General features: G+C 51.4%; 2 protein-coding genes across 6 annotated transcripts; both read right to left on the bottom strand.

Moving 5' to 3' along the window:
• Positions 1–949: 949 nt before the first annotated feature.
• QPCTL (glutaminyl-peptide cyclotransferase like) lies at positions 950–7,349 on the bottom strand. Of its 2 annotated transcripts, none has more exons than XM_039325033.1 (7): positions 7,088–7,349; positions 5,862–6,008; positions 5,084–5,371; positions 4,380–4,532; positions 3,995–4,094; positions 3,231–3,347; positions 950–2,079 (listed from the first exon to the last, which is right to left on the bottom strand). In XM_039325033.1, exons 1-7 carry the CDS (start codon positions 7,283–7,285, stop codon positions 2,018–2,020), a joined length of 1,065 nt encoding a protein of 354 aa, XP_039180967.1. In that variant the 5' UTR covers positions 7,286–7,349; the 3' UTR covers positions 950–2,017. The 2 variants fall into 2 exon arrangements, with proteins under 2 accessions (XP_039180967.1, XP_039180966.1); XM_039325032.1 differs by having other exon boundaries at positions 950–2,119; positions 7,088–7,348.
• Positions 7,350–8,316: 967 nt separating this feature from the next.
• Positions 8,317–19,719, bottom strand: FBXO46 (F-box protein 46). Of its 4 annotated transcripts, none has more exons than XM_039325022.1 (4): positions 19,635–19,719; positions 15,538–15,607; positions 11,143–13,231; positions 8,317–8,568 (listed from the first exon to the last, which is right to left on the bottom strand). In XM_039325022.1, the coding sequence occupies exons 3-4, from the start codon at positions 13,137–13,139 to the stop codon at positions 8,520–8,522; spliced, it is 2,046 nt and encodes a 681-aa protein (XP_039180956.1). In that variant the 5' UTR covers positions 13,140–13,231; positions 15,538–15,607; positions 19,635–19,719; the 3' UTR covers positions 8,317–8,519. The 4 variants fall into 4 exon arrangements, with proteins under 4 accessions (XP_039180956.1, XP_039180955.1, XP_039180957.1 ...); XM_039325021.1 differs by lacking the exon at positions 19,635–19,719 and adding an exon at positions 15,975–16,086; XM_039325023.1 differs by lacking the exon at positions 19,635–19,719 and adding an exon at positions 15,853–15,871.
• Positions 19,720–20,294: the final 575 nt, after the last annotated feature.

Here is a 20,294-nt window from a genome sequence, read left to right as displayed (position 1 = left end):
TTGAAAGCCTTCCTAAGAATGATTTCATTAAACTTTCTAAGAACAACTTTCCTAAAAAGGTTTTTCTCTGGCAAATCCTTTTTGGTGCCCATGTTTCTACGGGGACTTCAACTCCCAGAATTCGCCAGCCAGCCGTGCAGCCCGATTGGCCCCTGCTACATCTTGCTATTCTTCTTTTTGCAAGTTCACGTCTTATCTCTTCATCCTAGGGCAACGGTCATCAACCTTTATATCAACCTTTGTGGTTTTGCGGCCCAGCTGGAGGGAAGGAAAGAGGGGAACTGGGCTGCGTGAGCGTTGGGCCGGCAGGCGCATGCATGTGTGTGCGGCTCAACTTGTGCAAGTGGTGCTGTGTGCATGTGCGCGCCGGCCTGCCACTCGTGTGAGTTCAGCTGTGCACGTGCATGCCGGTCTGACACTCGTGCAGCCCGGTTGCAAATAGGCAGCGGGCCGCTAGACGTGTCACACCTTAATTGCAGGAGATTTTTGCTCTATGTGGCGTAAAGAGCAGTGTTTCTGAAACCTGGCTACTTTAAGATATCGGGACTTCAATTCCCAGAAATCCCCAGCCAGCATACTTGTGAATTTTAAAAGGTGTGGATTTTTAACTCCCAGAATTCCCCAGCCAGCACACTAATGAACTTCAAAAGATGTGGACTTCAATTCCCAGAACATGTACAGACTCCCAACTCCCAGAGAACTTCCCTCTTGGCTTGCTGGAAGGTTGGGGACCCCTGTCTTGGGATCCGTTTGCCATTTCTTCCTTCTACGAAATCCTGCTTTATGGATTTATTAAAAAAATCTGCTTTCTTGAAAGTCCTATTGAATGACGTTCAGCCCTCATTTTGCCAAATGTCGGAATTCCAGCAGATTACAGCCTGGTGATTTAGTTTCGTTTCGTCCACCAAATTGTCCCTAGTGCTTAGGAAATTTGGACAACCCACAAAAAAACCCCAAAAGAGACAACTTTTATTGGAAGAGGGAGGTTTTTTTCCACCAAAAAAACCCCCGATGGGCTTAAATCAACCCAGGAAGCAGTTGGAAAAAAGGCAGGAATGTGTTAAGGAAGTCCCACAGTGGAAAAACAAGTTATACCACAGCAGATCACATGAAAAGAGGAATGTTGCTCGGAAAAACATACAAATGCTTTGTGTAAGTACGACAGAAAGTTTGCATGGCAAGGAAAGGGCTAAGGCAGGGGCGTGCAAACCTTGGTAACTTTTAAGGGGACTTCAACTCCCAGCATGGCTGGCTGAGGAATTCTGGGAGTTGAAGTCCACCAGTCTTAAAGTTGCCAAGGCTGGACAACCCATAGACTCAGGATCAAAAAAATCCTGATGTGCTAGCTTTTTACTTGTAAGGCGCTTCCAATAGGAAACACTCACAGACGGCATCTAGTTCTATTAGCACAGGCACCTCCGTATTTAAATCATCAAATTCAAGGATTCTTTCCATTTTGAAAGAAGGGAGTGTGCACCACACAGAGATTTCCTGTGAGATTTTAAAAAATCCTGATTTTTTTTTAAACTCCGCTTTTCTCAGAACAAAGGTGGGAGGTAGGAGATTAGCCCCCCCCCTTGCCTACTCCAGGGGATCAAGCAGCGGGCCTTTCCACCGACTACTTTTAAGCCGTGCTTGGTTTCAAGACAGAATCTGGAACAAGCAGAAGGCCAATTTTTGGCAAAAGAAGCCCACCCTTGCCCAAATCTTTCTCAGCTCTTTTAAAACACCGCAGCCCTTCCAAGTGGCAGGAAAGCCAATCCTTGATCTCCTTGCTTAACCATTTGAGCCTGGCGGTTCCCACCCATGAGAGCCATCTGCGCATCATCACATAGCCTTCGTGGTTGACCAACTTCCAGAGTTCCAAGGAGAATCCGTGCATCTCCTGTCCCATCTTCCACAGCACGGCAGTCATGTCCCAAAAGCCAGTTCTGTTGTTTTCATCCCAGCCACGTCCACGTCCGGCATCCGCCCTAGAGCCACAGGTATTCTGCCAGGAACACAGCCAGGATCTTACTCAAGTTCTCAACGGTGGGCCGATCCAGGTTGGCCTCGGTGTCCTCCAGGGTGTGCCAGACCCTGGGGAAGGGAGTGGCAATGAGATGGAGGACTGGGACGCCTGCCACAAAGACACACAAACACACACCTTAGCCCACAGCTGCCTTCCATTCCATGCAAAAGCTTGATTTTTAAGAAAGTCCCTTCTATCATCGTTGCAATTTATTTCTCCATGTTGACCTAGAACAGTGGTTCTCAACCTGTGGGTCGGGACCCCATTTGGGGTCGAACGACCATTTCACGGGGGTTGCCAAACAACGCAGTCCGCCATTTTTTCCCTCTTTTCCTTAGCTGTGCTACTCCCTTTTATTCTATTGGCTTTTGAAAGCCAATAGAAGAGACTCTCTTGAATAGAGTCTAATTCGATTGGCTTTCCAAAGCCAATAGGAATTGTCCAGGCTGTCTCTGCCCTGCTGAGCCTGCCAAAAGTCCCATTCTGCAAATGGTGCTGCACCAGTTGAGTAGTCCTCGACTTACGACCGGTTGAGTAGTCCTCGACTTACGACCGGTTGGGGGGGGTCACGGCATTAAAAAGGTTGAGAACCACTGAGCTAGAAGGATAAAAGGTGCGTTTTTTTGGGGGGGTTGCTCTTTTAATCCACATCTTTTTTCCTTTGTACAAGTAGTCCTTGACTTATGACCACAACTGAGCCCCAAATTTTTGTCGTTAAGTGAGACATTTGTTACGTGAGTTTTGCCCCATTTTACAATGTTGCCACAGTTGTTAAAAGTGAGTCACTGCAGCTGATAAGTTAGTCGCCCGGTTGCTAAGTGAATCTGGCTTCCCCCACTGAGTTTGCTTGATCAGAAGGATGCAAAAGGGAATCACATGACCCCCCCCTCCTGGGACACTGCGACCGTCATAGCTATGAGTCAGTTATCAAGCGGCTGAATTTTGATCACATGATCATGCTGCAAAAGCTGTTAACTGAAAAAGGGTCATAGGTCCCTTTTTTCAGCGCCGTTGTGACTTTGGTCACTAAATGAAACCATTATAAGTTGGGGACTAACCTGTAATGTTTTTGTCTAGTTTTCTTTTACCTTTGCAATTTTTTCCCCCTTTGGATTTTGTTTTTGAACTGTTTGAATAAAATACAAATTCACGACCAAAGGAGGAGGGCTGGTGGGGACGAGGTTTGGGAACAGGGGTGTCAAAGGGGTGGGGTATGTACCTTTCCTGAGGAAGGGTGCGTGGTCATCTTCGACAGAGCCGTAGGGGGAGTCTCCCTGGAAATACAGATGTTCCTGGGAATGGGACTGGAGCAGCCCAAGACGGTGCATCCGTTTTTCTACAGAATGCAAGGCAGAGATTAGGCGGGGGGGGGATCCTAGCCCCCGTGTCTGCTTGTCTATAGGGGGTATTCTGGCCATATAGCCAGGATTGCATTCATGCAAATTTCCTTGTCTTTGACTTAACAATCAACTGGAACCAAAATTTTCAATGCCTATGCAAGGGAGTGCTTAACTGAGTCATGCACAATTTTGTGGCTGTTTTTGCCACGAACCACCTGGTGGTTAAGCCAACCTGGCTCCCCCCCCCCCGACTTTGCTTATCGGAAGCTGCTTGGGGATGGTCCCAAATGGCGATCACTTGACCCCAGGATCCTGCAGCTGTTGCAAATGCACACACCAGTTGCCAAGCACCCCAATTTGGGATCACAGGGCTGTGTGTGGATGCTGCGACGGTTCTAAACTGCCAGTACCAATTTTTAAGTCACTTTTTTCAGCGTGGTTTTAATTTCGTTTTTTTTTTTCCAGTGTGGTTTAAATTTCAAACGGTCGCTAAACGAATGCGTCTAAGTCGAGGAGGGCCTGCAACTGAGGTAGATAAATTGTTGAGTTCCTGCTGTTCTCCCTTGCAAATGTCATGCTCCCCCTCCACCGGTGCTGCCTCCTAGCCTGGCAAACGTCTACTGATTCAGCTTCTGGATCTTACCGATGCTCATCAGCCTCTTGAACCAACCAGAGGTTGCAAGGAAGTGGTTATGGAAGGAGGGCTGAGGAGCGCCCAGCAGATCCAGCAAAACGAAGAGAGACTGCAAGGAAAGAAAAAAAAAAAAAAGAGGTTGATCTTCTTTAGTAGTGTTTCTCAACCTTGGCAACTTTAAGACAGGTGGACTACAACTCCCAGAATTCCCTAGTCTGCTTTAAAATGAGTGGACTTCAACTCCCAGAAGTCCCCAGCCAGCGTGCCAACCAGACTAGAGGGAACTGGTCGAAGCCCCAAAGTTGTCACCCACGCAGATGTCATCTAGAGTTCCCCTGCCTATGACATCATCGTGGTTTATATCCGAACTTCCCGCTCCCAGAGGGAGACTCACTATCGCCTGGAGCTGAGTGATGCCCTGGTGATGGGGGGTCCGGCCCATGTGCTCAGCTAGGTGACGGGCCCCATAGAGGGAATCTGTCTCACTCCACTCGCGGAAGGCCTCTTCCCCGTCAAAAAAGAGCAGCTGCAGGGTTATTTTCGAAGCCTGAAACCACAAAGAAGGTGGGTGAGCTTGTGTGTTGTGGCTGCAAAGTTGCAAAAGGGATAACGGGAAGGGAAGAGCACAGCCATGTAAGTCAGTGTTTTTCAACCATGGCAACTTTAAGAACTGTGGACCTCAACTCCCAGAATTCCCCAGCCAGCCATGCTGAGGAATTGCAACGGTCTTAAAGCTGCCACGGCTGGGAATTCATCCAAATCCATCTCTTATATGACTAGCATTGGTGGAAAGTATTTGCCTGCAGTTTTCTCCGGGAATGCAGTTTATTCCTTTTGCCGATTTTCTCTTGCACAATTCAAAACTTCCTTTCTTACGTGCAAATTTAAAATAAACTTTTGCAGATTAGGGAAACCACAGAGAACCCTGATCTCTTTGGAAAAATATTTCTGCCTTGAAAAGTGTCCCACCCAAAGAGATGGGAAGGATGACAACGGCACTCTGCCAGCTCTAACCGTTAATCTTCACTCCCTCCTCTCCTCCCTGTGGAAGAAGCGAACTGACCCTGGTGTTCCCAGCTTGCCCTTTGACCATCTCACCTGCTCTTTGGCCTTCAGAAGCCAGCTGTCCAGCGCAGTCACCAGCTCCAGCAGGATGGCGCAGGGCACGGCCGAATCGGTGGCCCCCACGAATGCCCGTCCGTGCTTGTCTCGGGGAAAATATTTGGAGTCGTAGTGGCAGGCGAAGACCAGGTGCCAGGTGGCCGAGGGGTCAAGCGTGGCCATCACGTTGGCAAAGCTGACCGTGCCGTGTGGGGTCCGGTCCTCGAAAGCATCCAGTTCCACCTGCCAAGAAGCCTCCAGCGCTTTCAGCCGTTCCACGATGAACTCGAGAGAAATCAGAAAAACAAAGCATGAGGACCAGCTAAATCGCTTGCACGGGTTTCTAGTCCTCTTGGGGGTACGACAGTACAAGTCATCCTCAAATTACGACCACAGTTGAGCCCAACACTTATGCTGGTAAGCAAGACAGTTGCTAAGGGATCACGTGACACCCCCCCCCCCGGGGATGCTGCAACTGTCGTAAGTACGAGTCAGTTACCAAGCCTCTGAATTTTGATCGCGTGACCCTACTGTCCTAAGTGTGAAAAATGGTCATAAGTCACCTGTTGTAACTTTGAGCGGTCACTAAACGGACAGTTGTAAGGCAAAGTCTAGTTGTAAATACTGAAAATTATTGAGGAGGACGTTGCTACGTGTCTTTCAGGAGCTAGCAAAAGATGCATTTCAGTTGCCTGCGTAATGTGTGTACGCAACAACATTTCAAAGATGGAATCCAGCTGCGAAGAAGTTTCACAGCCGGGGGACACAAACTCACCTGCCGGGTTCTGACGTTCCCAGGGCTACCTGAATACCTTTCCACCAGCATGGGCTGCAGGTAAGTCTTCCAAAGGCGTTGCAAATCGAGCTGGGAGGTCAGGTGTTTCAACTGGCTGCTGGACAAACTTCGGTGTTGATGGATCAGCTGTCAGAAGACAACCACCCTCTCTTTATTTATGGCTTGGGAGGGGCTTTCAAAGCAGCTGTTTGGGTTTTTTTTTTTTATTCCTCCAAAGCAGTGTTTTGCAACCTTGGCAACGTTCAGCCGGGTGGACTTCAACTCCCAGAATTCCCCAGCCAGCCTGCTAGTGAAGGTTCAAGATAGCCAGCTCTTCCCACTTTCACTACCCCAAATGGGATAGTGAATGTCCCAAATGCATTTTCTTTGGTACCCCAAAGGGCTAAAAGTTTAAACCAGGGGTAGTCAACCTTGGCTCTTTTATGACTCGTGGACGTCAACTAAGCTAAGCTGGCTCAGGAATTCTGGGAGTTGAAGTCCACGAGTCATAAAAGAGCCAAGGTTGACTACCTCTGGCTTAAACGTTTGCGCCTTAAGGCAGTGTTTCTCAACCTTGACAATTTTAAGGCACGTGAACTTCAACTCCCAGATTCCACAGCCAGCAATGCTGGCTGTGGAATTCTGGGAGTTGAAGTCCATGTGCCTTAAAATTGTCAAGGTTGAGAAACACTGGCCTTAAGGTCTTGTTGGTCAAGCCATGGCAGGACCTGGGGGTGGGCACCGCTTGGCCTTACTCTGGCCCCACAGGGTCTCCCAGCTCTTCTAACTAGGATGGGCCTTCTAGCTTCCTGGACAGCGGAAAAACGGGACTCTGAATATTCCCAGGGGAAGGGGGGGGGGCTTGTCCTTGGCAAAGCGGGCAAGCCAAGCCCACCCACCACAGCTCGGCTGCCCTCCTCAAGGCCATTCTCCCCCCCCCCCCGTCTCTCTCCTGGGGGCTGCCCAACCTGGCATCCTGGTGGACCCCACCAGCTGAGATCAGATCCCATCCCGGCTTGCCATCCCGTTTTCTCCGCCCTTCTTCAACCTGGCACCGCAGACCCCGGCGTGCTGGCTGTGCCTTCTGGGTGATGCGGTCCCGAGGCACTGCTGGATGCCAGGGGACGGGGAAGTGGAGGGGCCTGGAGTTGCCCCCAGCGCCAGGGGCCTTCAGCTGGGCCGGGAGCCCCTCGGCGCCCGGCCTCGCCTTGTTCGCCCTCGCCTACCTGGCTGCCCGGCTCCGCTGCCTGCCCGCTCCAGAGGAGGCAGAGCGCCAACGCGCAGCCCGCCGCCGCCAGCCCCAGCGGGAGCGCCCAGCGCCGGATCGGGCGCCGCTGGGGGGCCGTGGGGAGAGCCCCAGGGTCCGCCGCCGCCGCGCGCCCCTCCTCGCCGGCCGCCCGGCTCCTGCGCGCCCCCTTCCGCATGGCCGAAGCCCGCCGGGCGATGAATGGCCGGGAACGCCGCCGACCCTACCCCGCTCAGCCGGCGGGGAGCTCCGCCTTGGGCCCCGCCCACCCGGGCTCGCCCAATCCCGGGCGGCGGGGGAAGGGGGTGTGCCTCTGGAGACCGCCCCCTTCCTGCTTAAGGACACGTGGGCAGAGCCAGCGGATTCGGACGGGCGGGGCGGGGGAGTGGCGGGCCGGTTTTGCTCTTCCTTGATAGGACTACAGGTCCCGTCGCTCCGGAAGGAAGGGAGGGGAAAAGAAGAAATACTAAGATACATATCAGTTGACTGCTAATTGACCTATTGGGGAGAAGGAGGAAAAGGAGAAGGAAGGAAGGAAGGAAGGAAGGAAGGAAGATGCATAAAAATGCCCTATCAAGCATCATCGTCCTAACACTTTAAAAAGCAATGACAATTATTTGAATTCCAGCAAGCAGAGCAAAGTTTTCTCCATTACCAACAAAATGACTGGTTGCAGCTAAATGCTTTTTCTCTCTGCGCTACAAAATCTTTTTGGGAAAAAGAGTGAAGAAAAAAAAACGGTCTCTGAGTTATGCAAGACCTGTGTTGTGTAAACATGGAAGCGACACAATCCCCCCCCCCATTACATCCACAATTATAACCTAAACAGTTGCAGTAGTTAGTGGCGTTGCAATCCAGCTTCTGCGAATATGGATTTTCTGGGTATTAAAATTGGAGGCTGCTTGCCTGAAGTGCAAGCAGCCTCTTGTATGGCTCCTTTACTCCTGATCTATGTTATCTTGGATGCTTTTCCAGTTTCTCACAAGCCATGTTCATGCAATATGCAAACCATGCCTTGTGCAGATGGGTTGTCTGAACTCAAATCATGTGGGTGTTCCATCCCTGGAGGTTTTCAAGAAGAGACTGGACAGCCATCTTTCTGAAATGGTATAGGTTGGACTGAGCTGAGGGTTGGACTAGATGACCTCCAAGATCCCTTCCAACTCCGTTATCCTGTCATTCCTCCAGAAATGAGAAAGCAAGTCTTACTTCGTTTCTTTCCTGTTTTTATTTTTTTTTTTTCTCCACTTGACATTCATTTGAAAATGCCACACATGTACACAGACAAACAGGCTTATAAATACCAGTGTGAATAGTAGCAAAAGTGTCCTGCTCTGACACACATACACACCCCCACCTTCCACCCCTGAGCGGTACCAATCGGCCAGCGTCAATGAAGCAGCAGGTGGGTGTCAAATCACTGAAAATGAACATCTGATCCAAAGGGGAACAACGCGAATCCTGTTGATTAGGGGTAAGGGAGTTGGAGAGAAGATAAAATAGTTAGAAATAACAAAATATTGGAGGGTGGACAGGTGGACAACCAAATTGTGAGAATTCTGGTGCACAGAAGAAAGGAAAGGGCCGAGATTAGGGAGTAAAACAGACCGCATCACACAAACATGACTTGTAAGAATTCTTATAAGCGAAAAGGCGCAGGAGCAAAATTGTTTTAGCGCAGTGTTTCTCAACCTTGACAATTTTAAGGCATGTGGACTTCAACTCCCAGAATTCCACAGCCAGCAATTCTGGGAGTTGAAGTCCACATGCCTTAAAATTGTCAAGGTTGAGAAACACTGTTTTAGCGTGACCATCACCCACTCTGCCCATGTTAAATAAAAGAAGCAACTAGGGTTGGGGGTGAAGAAAAAGAGGGAAGGGAAATTATATTTCAATGGAACATCATGGCAACCTTAAGATGTGTGGATCTCAACTCCCAGAATTCCCCAGGCAACCATGATGGCTGGGGATTTCTGGGAGTTGAAGTCCACACATCTTAAAATGGCTAAGGCTGAGAAATAGAACCCTTTTCACCCCAAAACACACTGCCTTCAATATCAATCTCCAGTTTTCTTCTGCCCTGCCCAAGATGGCCCACTCAGCTGGCCATCCTCTTCCTCCAGGAGGAAGGAGAGGTGGTGGGTCAAATTAGACTCAAGTAGGGGTAGCATCCTAGGTGTGGATAAAAAATTCCTGAGCTAAAGAATTATTCTAGGAGGCAAGGCATAGAATAGTATGGAAGAGGTAGCTGGCGAATGGACCTATAACAGTTGGAATCCTAGTTAGATCTCTTGATGTGAAGGTCAACTCAACTTGGGCTTTGAAGGAGAAGGCTACTAAAGAACAAAGATGGCGAAGGTGTGCCACTGTCTTCTAAGGTGGCCTTTTGACTTTCCAGTCTAACCCATAGCTCTTGGGCTTCTCTGTGGTTTCCCAACCAAGTATCAACCAGGTTATGCAGTGGTCAGTGGGGTCTTCCTATGGTGTAGAATTTGCCTTCCCACCATCCTCAGACCTTTCCTTGCCCATGAAGATGGCCAACTGGGAAAAGCTGGAGGGTCTACAAAACTTGGAGGGTTTCAAAAAAACTGAATTAGGGAGTAGCCCTTAGGATGGCCACTAAGAAGCAGCCTAACCACCATTGAGTCATCTTATGAAGACCTCATGGTAACCCAGACCCCCCTTTAGATCTGGAGCAAGTCCTAAGACAATACAGTGAGTTTCTGAAAGGGAAGGAAGGAAGGAAGGAAGGAAGGAAGGAAGGAAGGAAGGAAGGAAGGAAGGATGGAGGAGGCCAGTTGAGCACTAGTTTCTAGACCAAGGGTCTTCAAACTTGGCAACCTTAAGACTTGTGGATTTCAACTCCCAGAATTCCTCAGCCAGCCAGGTCAACAAATCTTAAAAGTTGCCAAGTTTGAAGACCCCTGTTCTAGACCTTTGGGCTCCTCCACTGCTACTAGCTTACACCAGGTTGTGAAGAACTCCACACAAGAGGCCAATGAAGGAAAATCATGAGGTTACGTGTCCCTGAATCTACAGGATTGTTAGCCAAGCTCAGAAGACAATCCCAGGACTTGATTACCAAACACGGGCTGTTAAGCTGCTCAACCAGACCAGTCGGCTTTCATGCCAGCCGAGTACATATTGGCATTTTCCAGTGAAAACATTTGGCCATATTAAAGACAGCAGCCTCAAGTGGTTGAGTTTGGAAGACCCCCCCTCCTTGCTAGTCCTCCCCCAAGCCAACTGGATCACAATTCAAGGAAGGAAGGGACGTTGCTGAGTGGACTTAGTGTTAGCTGGATAAATAGTTTTAGCCTCCAAGAGCCAGATAAACAAGAGAAAAAAAAATATAGGGAGAAAAAAGCTGAGGACCCACAGAGCATTGCTACAGAAGGGAAGGGGTCTTTGATTTAAGGGAGGGGGCTTGCAAGGGTGAGAGCAGAGGCACCTGGTCCAGTTTCCTCAATCTAAGCCAGGGGTCCTCAACCTTGGCAACTTTAAGATTTGTGGACTTCAAGTCCCAGAATTCCCCAGCCAGCCAGGTTGGGCTGGGGGACTTGAAGTCCACAAGACTTCAAGTTGCCCAGCTTGGACACCCCAGTTTTACAGGATAAAGGAGCCCATTGGGACAATCTCCCCAAATCTGGTGAGCTGCTGTGACTGGCCAGCACACACCCCTCTCAGTCATCAATGCTACATATTTTTAAAAAGGGGCCTCGTGACTCTTTGTACATATATTTTATTTTTTTAAAATACATTGGGTTTTTTCCCTCCCCCTTCTTCTATTTCCTTCTGCAGCTCATTTGGAGCAGGCAGAACAGGAGAGACCGCATCTGAGCCCCCACCTGCCAAGGGGATCAAGCAATTCTTTAAAAGACACGCACACACGCGCGCAACACACACCCCAGAGCTGTTGTAAAACGCACTCGCATCCCAGTCTCTCGCACACGCATGGAGAATTTAAGACAGGAGAGAAAAGGATGAAAGGAGAGTAGGGTCTCTTTCCCCCCCTCCCGTCCCGAAGTCCCTCACCTCCCGTCCTCCCTCCGGGCTGCCCTTTCTCTCAACATATCGCACGGCTGCACCCAGTTGTTGTCGTGCAGTCCCACACGGCAGCCCGGGGTGTCTTTGTCCGTTCTGCGGCAGCACATCCAGTAGGAGCGTCCGTAAGGCAAGTCGTGATGGTAAGGTTTGGGGTGCCAACGGCAGAGGGAGACGTCGCCCTTCTCGTAATGTCTCTTGCACTGCTTGCAGGGGTCGTCGCGATACAAGGGGTCCCGGTTCCACTTGGAGTCCGTGGCCTGCACGCCGAAGGTCTCGATGATGTACTTGAAGTAGTGGCAGGAGCATTTTAAGGCCGCCAGCGCCTGGGTGGGCAGGTAACTGAAGATCTTCACCATGATGTGATCGGGGAGCAACAGCATGTACTGGCGAGGCTCCAGCAACCGCTGGATCTTGAAACGGATCTCTAAGAAGTCATGCGAGACGTGGCGATACAGGCGACACAAGGAGGTATCAGAGACAGCAGGCTCCAGGCCGGACCCATCGGCCCTCTCCAGCCCGCCCTCACCACCACTGGATGAGTCCAGGAACACACTGTCCGTGTCTCGGCTGTCTTCCTGCCGCGGCGTCTGAGCATGGAGGAAAAAGAGCTGTCCTGGAGGAGGGTCATCGCAAGAGGCACACAACCCTTCTTGGGTTGGCGAGCCCACCGTCAAGCAAACGGTCTCTTCCTTCATATTCTTGGTACTGTCCTTGCCAAAGAAGACACACTGGTCCACGACACCCGTGACCACCACGTCCACGTGGAAGCCGGACACACAGTCTCTGGCTGCAGTGGCAGGGGAGCCTCCCATCTTTTCGGCAGGAGCCCGAATGTCTTCGGGGATAGTGTCCAGTTTGCCGGAGGCGTTCTGGGTTTCACGGTAGGTCATCTCCAGATCTGCAGGCTCCCGGCCGGATCCTTCGGACCCCTTGGGGGAGGCACTCGCCAACAGGAAATCCACATTGTTGGGAAGGGTATCCCGAGAGGGGCTGATCAGCTGATAGAGGTCACAGGTGATCTTATCTTTGGACCGGGCCGTGGTGCCAGTGGGTGACCCTCCGCAGCTCATGAACATGCAGTTGGGCCGGGGAACGGAGCTGCTCTCCGAGGGCGAACGGGGGTCTCGGCTGCTGGAAATACGGAAGGCAATGCGAACTTCGCCAGGGCTATGTTGGGAGTTGGCCACGCACTCGGAGGACTCCCGGCGGAGGCCGTTCTGACACACGACGCTGCGCTCCCGCGACTCGAAGTGGGCAATGGCCTCAGCCACGCGGCTGCAGTCCGAGCTTCCCCCAGAGGTTGGCGGTTTCTTCTCTCCATTCTCCTCTTGCTCCGTGGATACAAAAACCATCGGAGATGGCGGTGCGCTCGGTCTGGAGAAATTCTGCTCTGCCTGCGCCGTCCGCTGCTCCACCAAGGCCACCATCTCTGCCACCGACAGCAGGTCAGTGGTGTCCCCGCCGGCAGGGTCAGTGTGGGACTCGGGCCAAAGGCACACATCCTCGGCTTCCTTGCTGACAGTGCTGCCACTGTCTTTGGGTTTGACCGGGCAGGCTTTACTCCGGGTGGGATCGTGCGACCTCCGCCGGCGCTTCGCCTTGGAGCTGTCGCTCCCCCAGTTTCCTTTGACCTTCATGGCGCTGGCCCGGTTGCCGCTGCTGCACTGGTGGGCCACAAAGAATGCAATCTTCTCCTTGGTGTTTCCCGGCTTGATCACATACCAGGTGTCCAAGAGGACTCGGCCCTCCTCCACCTGGCCGGGATTGGGGGAGGCCGCTGGGGGAGGCGGCGGGGGAGGCGGAGCTGGGGGGGTGTTCTCTGAAGATTGCTCACCGCTGTCCCCCTCCTCCTCTTTGGCTTTGCAGGCAAAGTCCCCAAAACTTTTCTTCGCCTGGTTGCCACGGCAGGGCTTGTTCTCGGAATAGGTCCCAAATGGGCGGGGACACCACAGCTGGATGTGGGAGAAGGCGTTGTGATCCATCATGCTCTCATGGCCAAGAGGAGGGGGAAGGGCGGTCCTCCCCTCTAGCGCATGATCAGCTGCTCCTAGGGATCTTCCCAGGGCCTTGGAGTAACCTGCGGGAAAGCGAAGCAAACAGACGTCCATCAGGTGTGGAAATTGCAGCAGATTTAAGACTGCTGACTCTGTCCACAAAGCGCTGGACACGGGCCGGCATGCAACACTCAGCTACCTCGGAATTTATTTTCCATTTCTGCGGGGGGTGGGGGTGGGGGAAATCATTGGAGCTAGTCCTAAACGTACGACCACAACTGAGCCCAAAATTTACACTGCTAAGCAAGACAATGGAGTGAGTTTTGCCCCATTCTACGACCTTTCTTGTCACAGTTCTTATCCCGGCAGCTGTTTAGTCACCCGGTTGTGAAGTCAATCTGGCTTCATTGATTTTACTTGTCAGAAGGTCGCAAAAGGGGATCACAATGACTCCAGGACACGGCACCCGTCATAAGTACGAGACAGTTGCCAAGCGTCTGAATTTTGATCCCGTGACCATGGGCGGGGGGAGGCTGCAACGGTCCTAAGTGGGGGGGAAACGGTTCTAAGTCCCTTTTTTCCAGTGCCGTTGTAGCTTCGAATGGACACGGAACCGAATGGCTGCAAATCGTGGATACCTGCAGCTAGTCCTCATGGTGCCAGAACAAAAGGAAAACATTGCAATGGGGTCCAGAGAGGGCCTGGAGCTGTCCAATCCCGCACAAGTTCTAGTGCAGTGTTTCTCAACCTTGTGACATGTGGACTTCAACTCCCAGAATTCCACAGCCAGCATTGCTGGCTGTGGGCTGTGGATTCTGGGAGTTGAAGTCCACATGCCTTAAAATTGTCAAGGTTGAGAAACACTGTCTAGTGTCTTTCACTGTCCTTGCCTTACGCCCATCTTAAGGAATGCAGTGAAGACTCAGTGACTTTGATTTATGGATGTCCATTTTACTGGAGCCTCAACCTTTTCAAGATTTTTTTTGTTTGTTATTTTAACGACTTCCCGGTCATTGCACTATGCTTTTCCTTTTGTTCCTCTGGGTAGATGGGCAGCCCTATAAATTTGTGAAAGAATCCGACAATTAATTGTCCAAGCTTGGGAAGAGGCCACACAGGGGGCTTTTCCACCCCCTGCCCGTTTCCCAGCAGCCAGCCCACGTTGCGTGCGCTCTGCATAATTTACTCCTACAGCTTCAAAGGCAAAGGAAGCACGCCAAGGTTACAGATGCCAGGGGCAAGCAAAGGACGAGGTGGGTGGCCCCTGCTCCAGCAGACGGCTGACACGATGCCGCCAACGATCCAAGAGGAACATCAGGGGTCAGCAACCTACGGCCTGTGGACTTCAACTCCCAGAATTCCTGAGCCAGCCACGCTGATTCCCATCAACAACGGGAGCATATTGGCCTATCTTAAAGAGCTGTTGTAAGACAGTTCCTCGACCTTTGCTACCTTAGGCAGCGAATCCCAGAATTCCTCAGCATGTTGGCTGCGGAATTCTCAGAGATGAGTTTCACGCATCCTAAAGCATGTTGGATGGGGAATTCTGGGACTAAATAACCCGGATTGTAAAAGCCTGCCGGCTGGAAATTTTAGGAAATGAATTCCAGGCAGGATTGAACCATCCTTAATGCTTGGTGGGGGGTTTTGGGGTTTTTTTTCCCCCGCAGCTGCTTCACTGCCAAGCGGTAGCGCTGATGTCGCTACCTAGCTGGGTTATGAAACGTCTGCAAGAAAAAAACGCCAACTTCAAACAGCACCCAGGACCTTACAGCTACGGCTCTGTGGGACGGTGCAGGTTACCCCTCCCCATATAAAAGGGGCTCCTTCTCAGCCCCTCCTCAGCTGACCCTGCCACAGTAGAAGCTCCGTTCAAAAACCAAGGAGGTTTTTGAGAACGAGCAGAGAGCAGCTCAGCAGGTGGGTTGACACCTGGGAAACTGGCCCCATCTACCCTTCGAAGACCTGTTGGGGGGGGAGGATTGAGGGAGGGGGCATGCTGGAATGCCACCCCCTCCCTCCCCCAGGGGCCGTATTGCCATTGTGACAGATGCCCCTTCCCCGAGAAAAGTCACACGTGCACTTGTTGACTGTACAAAGACACCGCCCCATCGTTGTGCAGGAGGGGAGAAGGGAAGAGCCGTGCTGGACACCCTTCCCCCTTGCAAAGCCATCCTTGAGGCGCCCCCTCCCCATGCCATCACCACCCCTTCGCCAGCATCTCTGCAAGCTTTCTGTGTCCCCTCCCCAAAAAAGCATTCAATTATAATAATCATAACAACCACAATTTCCCCCCCCCACCCCACCCTCCAGCCTTGAACATCTCCTCCCAGCTATGGCACCATCCTTTCCTCCTTCCCCACAAATTCTCCCCCCCCCCTTTTCTTACCTGGTACCCCAAAGCTAAGGGGAGGAGCTACAGCGGGCCTTCGCTGAGCCCTACATCCTTGCTCGGAAGCCTGCAAAAAATACGATTTTTTTTGTTTTTTGCTTTTTTAAAAAATAATAATAATAAATAAATCCACAGGTCCTTTTGGCAAAGGGGGGGGAGGAGGGAGGGTACGGTCCCAAATGGGGGCGTGTATGAGTGTGGGGGGGTGTAAGTGGGAATATCGCTCCCAATCTAGGAACCTCCTCCTCCTGCTGAGCAAATGGATCAGCCCCCCCCCCCCCGCGCTACCTGATCTCTTAAAGGGCCATTTACCCCATTCCACCGGCCAGGGCAGGTCCGCCCCCCCCCCACTTTGCAATCAATAGGGGCCTTTAATGCACCAGACTGTAACTCTTCCCCGCCCCCCCACAAAACACACACACAAACACACAGACCATCAGCAAGTTCAGCCATTTGTTGACAGACATATGCATGAGGCTGAGCGGCCAATCAGAAAGCCGAGTTTGGGGCATGCCCATATATGGATGACAGCAGAGTTTTGGCCTCTCCTCTCCTGGTTTCTCCCCCCCCCCCTTTAAATCCCCACTGCCTGCCAGCCAGCCAGGGATCCTGGTGCAATTCCCACCAGCAACCAGGGACGAAGGCCGGAAGGGGGGCGGGGGGGGGGGAGAGGGGACGTAGCGCAATTCTTAGCATCTTTTCACCCTGAAAGTCAAATTTACTTTCTCGGATCTCACCCGGCCAAAGTCGATGACTCGCTACGCATTGCTAGAGGACCGGCTGTAACCAGCAGAAATACAGTCCTTGAGTTACATCCGTTCATTTAGTGACGGAAGTTACTTACAGCGTCACTGGAAAAAAAAAGGGAGTGATGACTGTTTTTTTTCCACAGTTGCGACCTTTGCAGCCTCCCGATGGTCATGGCATCAAAATTCGTACCCTTGGCCACCGACTCATATTTACGACGGTCGCAGTGTCCCGCGATCCCGGGACAACTTCACAACTTCTGGGCTATTACAGTTTAACAACTGCAATGACTTGCTTAACAACAGTAGAGAGAAGAAATCGTAAAAATAGGGGCAAAACTCACTTAACAAAGGTCTCACTTAGCGACATCAATTGTGGTTCGTAAGCCGAGGACTACCTGTACAGAATAACAAAGCTGGAAGGGACCTTAGAGGTCTTCTAGTCCACTCCCCCTGCCCACGAAGGAAACCCTATACAATTTCAGACAGACAGCTGTCCAGTCTCATCTTAAAAGAGCACCCAGCGATGGAGCACCCTCAACATCTGGTGGCAAGTCGTTCCCCTGGTTAATTGTCCTCCCTGTTAGGAAGTTTCTCCTTCGTTCTAGGTTAGTTCTAGCCGCAAGGATCCTTCAAGATCATTTAGCCTGGCCTTATTCTGGCTGGGAATTCTGTGTATGTGTGTGTGAGTGTGTGATGGGTTCGAGGTCCAAGTTTGTGCATCTCATTTAACAACTGCAGTGATTCGCTGAACAATCCTGGTAAAAAGTCTCTGGGTTGAATTTGGGCGGCCAGAGACACGGAATGAAGACCATGTTGTAAAAATTGAGCGGGACTCTCTCGCTTTGCTTAGTGATGGAAACTTTGGGCTCAATTGTGGCCGTTAAGTCGAGGACGGCCTGTATATCCCCTTAAACATCCGTGCTGGATCGATCTAGACAGGGAAATGCAACAGCCGTATTGCGAAGGAGGGGAAAGATGCTGAGTAATTCCACTGAGGTTTTCGCCAGAAAATATATATTCAGTCCGGATTCTGCACAACTTTTGACCCACAAGAAAATCCATCTAGGTGCGTCAGTGCCCACTCTCACAAATCATAGACAATTGAGGACAAAACCCCCACCCACTGCCCTCGGGGCTTCAAGATTGAGAAGGGACCAGCAGACCCACAACTCCAGGTAATCCCTTGACTTACGACAACCGCGCCCAACATTTCTGTCGCCAAGCGGGACATTTGTTAACTGAACGTTGTCCCATTGTTACGACTTTTCTTGCCACATTTGCTGAGCAAATCGCCGCGGTTGTTAAATTAGCAACCTGGTTGTTAAGTGAATCTGGCTTCCCCGTTGATTTTACTTGTCAGAAGGTCGCGGCAACGGTCGTAAGTGTGAACCAGCTGCCAAGCGTCTGAATTTTGATCACCTGATCAACGGTCACAAGTATGAAACATGGTCACAATTCACTTTTTTTCAGTGCTAACTTTGGTAACTTTGAACGGTCACTAAACGAACTGTTGTAAGTCAAGGACTGCCTGTATTCAAAACAGAATAACCAGAGTCGGAAGGGACTTCGGAGGACATCTAGTCCAACCCCCTGCTCAGACAGGAGACCCTATACCGTTTCAGGCAAATGGTTGTCCAGTCTCTTTGCAAACAACCTCCCGTGTAACAACGCAACACTGCGCTGCTGCTCCTTAAAAAGGCAGGCCTTTCTTCGCAGTGGCGGCTGGCCTCTGGCCAAGCGCAATGTTTATGATTAACTTAACATCCACAACCGTATAATTAGCCGGGATAGCGCTCCAACGCAGAACATGCGTGAGAGATAAGAGCGTACGGAAAGGCTGTAAAATCAGGGTGGATTGCACAAGCCAGGTGAAAGTGACACAGGCGGCAACTCAGCGCTCCCAGGCACAGCATTCACAAGCAGCACCTAAATTGTTTTTTGTGTTTGTTTTTTTTTGAGATACCACTCTTTGTCTTTCGTAGGAGCCTGGGAGACGGTTCTCCTTAAGGCAGGGGGGAGAACAGGCATCTCCTCAGCCATCAGGGCGCTCTGGATAATGTTAGTGGCAGGAATAGAGGTCCTTAATCAAGGGAAGAAGGAAGGAAGGAAGGAAGGAAGGAAGGAAGGAAGGAAGGAAGGAAGGAAGGAAGGAAGGAAGGAAGGAAGGAAGGAAGGAAGACACAGACAGATAAGAGTGATGGATGGATGGATAGATGAGAGAGCTAGAAATGGATGAATGTAGCTAGATGGATAGATAGAGTAATAGACAGATAGAAATGGATGGATGGATGGAGAGAGATGATAGACAATACAGATAATAGATGATAGAGATTGTTAGACGAGGGAATAGATGAGATAGATAGACAAATAATTTTCCTCCCTCGGAAGAAGGAAGGGGCACAATCCAGAGCACCCCCGCCCCCAAACTGGAAGAGTCCTTCTATTCATCCTCTGCCAGGTCTGGGTCAGGAACAAGCATACGGGGCAGACAATCTACTTCAAGATCTTGAAAATCAGCCCCTGGGATTACACCTCCACTTAACAGGGGGGACCCAAAGCTGCGGGCCACAGCTGTTAGTGGGGCTCCCACTACAGAGCTGGTCTCAACCCCAAAAGCAGAGCTCCTAAACTTTGAGTTTCAAGGCTCAGTTGCATTCCTTTCTCCCCAGATACGGCAGTGATGCCCAGGTCAAGATGGCAAGCCGGATCATAAACCACGATGCCGCTCTTAAAGGCGGTGCCTTATGGTCCTTGAGTTACGGCAAGCCCCAGCCAGAAAGCTGCGATGCCCTGGCGGGGGGGGGAGGTCTGTGCAAAATCAGCAGCCCCTCTCCAGAACTTTTTTACCCTCCTCCCTCCTCCCATCCCCCTTGGAATTGCCAACTGCTCTGCCAAACTCAGTCCATCCAGGCCCAGGGAGAGACTTTCTGAAGACCTTTTCCACCGCCCCGAGGGGATCTGGACCCGGGGAGGCAGGAGGAGGGTGGATCCCTGTCACAAGGAAAGTTGCCACCTGCTTCTCTCTCCAGCTGGCCCCGCTCCTGTGCCTTTCCCAACAGCAACCATCTGGCCATGGGGAAAGGAAGCCTTTGCCCTTTGGTTTTAATCCGCTTTTCTGCCCACAGGAGCCTCGGCGGCTGTCGGCGCATCGTCCTGGGGCTGCTGCTCAAGAGCAGAGGAGCAGGGCTGCGGCAGGTAAGTTGGCAACCCTAACCCCGACCCCTCCCCGATCAATAGTCCCCCTATCGCTGCAGCCCCTCCCTCTTCTCCTACGTTGATCCTCCTCAGCCTCCCATGCATGTGCACCCCCGACCCCCGCAACAGGCGACCCTCCCCGCCCCTTACCTTCCACGCAGCGCGATCGTCCGCCAGCTCCACTCTCTCGCTTTGCAGCAGCAGTAGCAGCAAGTGACTGCTCGGAACTTCCGGGTTTCCCCTCTGCGCAGGCGCCCCTCCTCGAACCGCCCATTTCCGTACTTAGACGCCCAATGGGCTCGCGTCCTCTCCTCCGCTCGGGACTCCGAGTCGCAAAGGGCTCTGGGAGTTAGAGTTCTAGGGCTATATTTGGCGCAGCTCTGCGGATGAGAAGGGCAGGAAGGCTTTGGGGGGGGGGAAGGGTTCCCCCCCCATCCTAATAGAAGAATAGAGACCATCCTTCCTTTCTTTTCCCCTGGAGTTTCTCAATAATGCAGGATTCTTTTCTGGAAGTTGCATCGCTTGGCTTAAACATGCTGTGCCTCTGAGCATAGGCAGGTAGTCCTCAAGTTACGACCGCGATGGAGGCCAAAAAGTATGTTGTTAAGTGAGCTTTGTTCCATGTTACAATTTTTCTCGCCCCATTTGCCAAGGGAATCCCAGCAGTTGTTCAATTAAGAGCACGGATGTTAAGTGAATCTGGTCGCAAAAAGGGATCGCATGAACCCGGGACGCTGCGACCGTCATAAATGTGAGTCGGTTGTCAAGCATCCCTTTTGTGTAATATTCTCCCTTCTTATTTCTGGGAAT

Source organism: Crotalus tigris, unplaced genomic scaffold, assembly GCF_016545835.1.
Source record: "Crotalus tigris isolate CLP2741 ecotype Arizona unplaced genomic scaffold, ASM1654583v1 scf7180000024316.1084291, whole genome shotgun sequence".
Lineage (NCBI taxonomy): Eukaryota > Metazoa > Chordata > Lepidosauria > Squamata > Viperidae > Crotalus > Crotalus tigris.
Note: the sequence above shows the minus strand (reverse complement) of the source record. Positions and strands in the feature narration are given on the sequence as shown.

Coding starts and splice junctions, on each gene's coding strand:
- FBXO46 (XM_039325021.1), bottom strand. CDS start 16,058: ATGGGCATGCCCCAAACTCGGCTTTCTGATTGGCCGCTCAGCCTCATG. Junction 13,232..15,537: donor CCTTAGCTTTGGGGTACCAG/GTAAGAAAAGGG, acceptor GCTTTCCCGCAG/GTTACTCCAAGGCCCTGGGA. Junction 8,569..11,142: donor GCCCGGAGGGAGGACGGGAG/GTGAGGGACTTC, acceptor CCTAATCAACAG/GATTCGCGTTGTTCCCCTTT.
- QPCTL (XM_039325032.1), bottom strand. CDS start 7,285: ATGCGGAAGGGGGCGCGCAGGAGCCGGGCGGCCGGCGAGGAGGGGCGC. Junction 5,372..5,861: donor GGAACGTCAGAACCCGGCAG/GTGAGTTTGTGT, acceptor ATTTCTCTCGAG/TTCATCGTGGAACGGCTGAA. Junction 4,533..5,083: donor TTCTGAAGGCCAAAGAGCAG/GTGAGATGGTCA, acceptor TTGTGGTTTCAG/GCTTCGAAAATAACCCTGCA.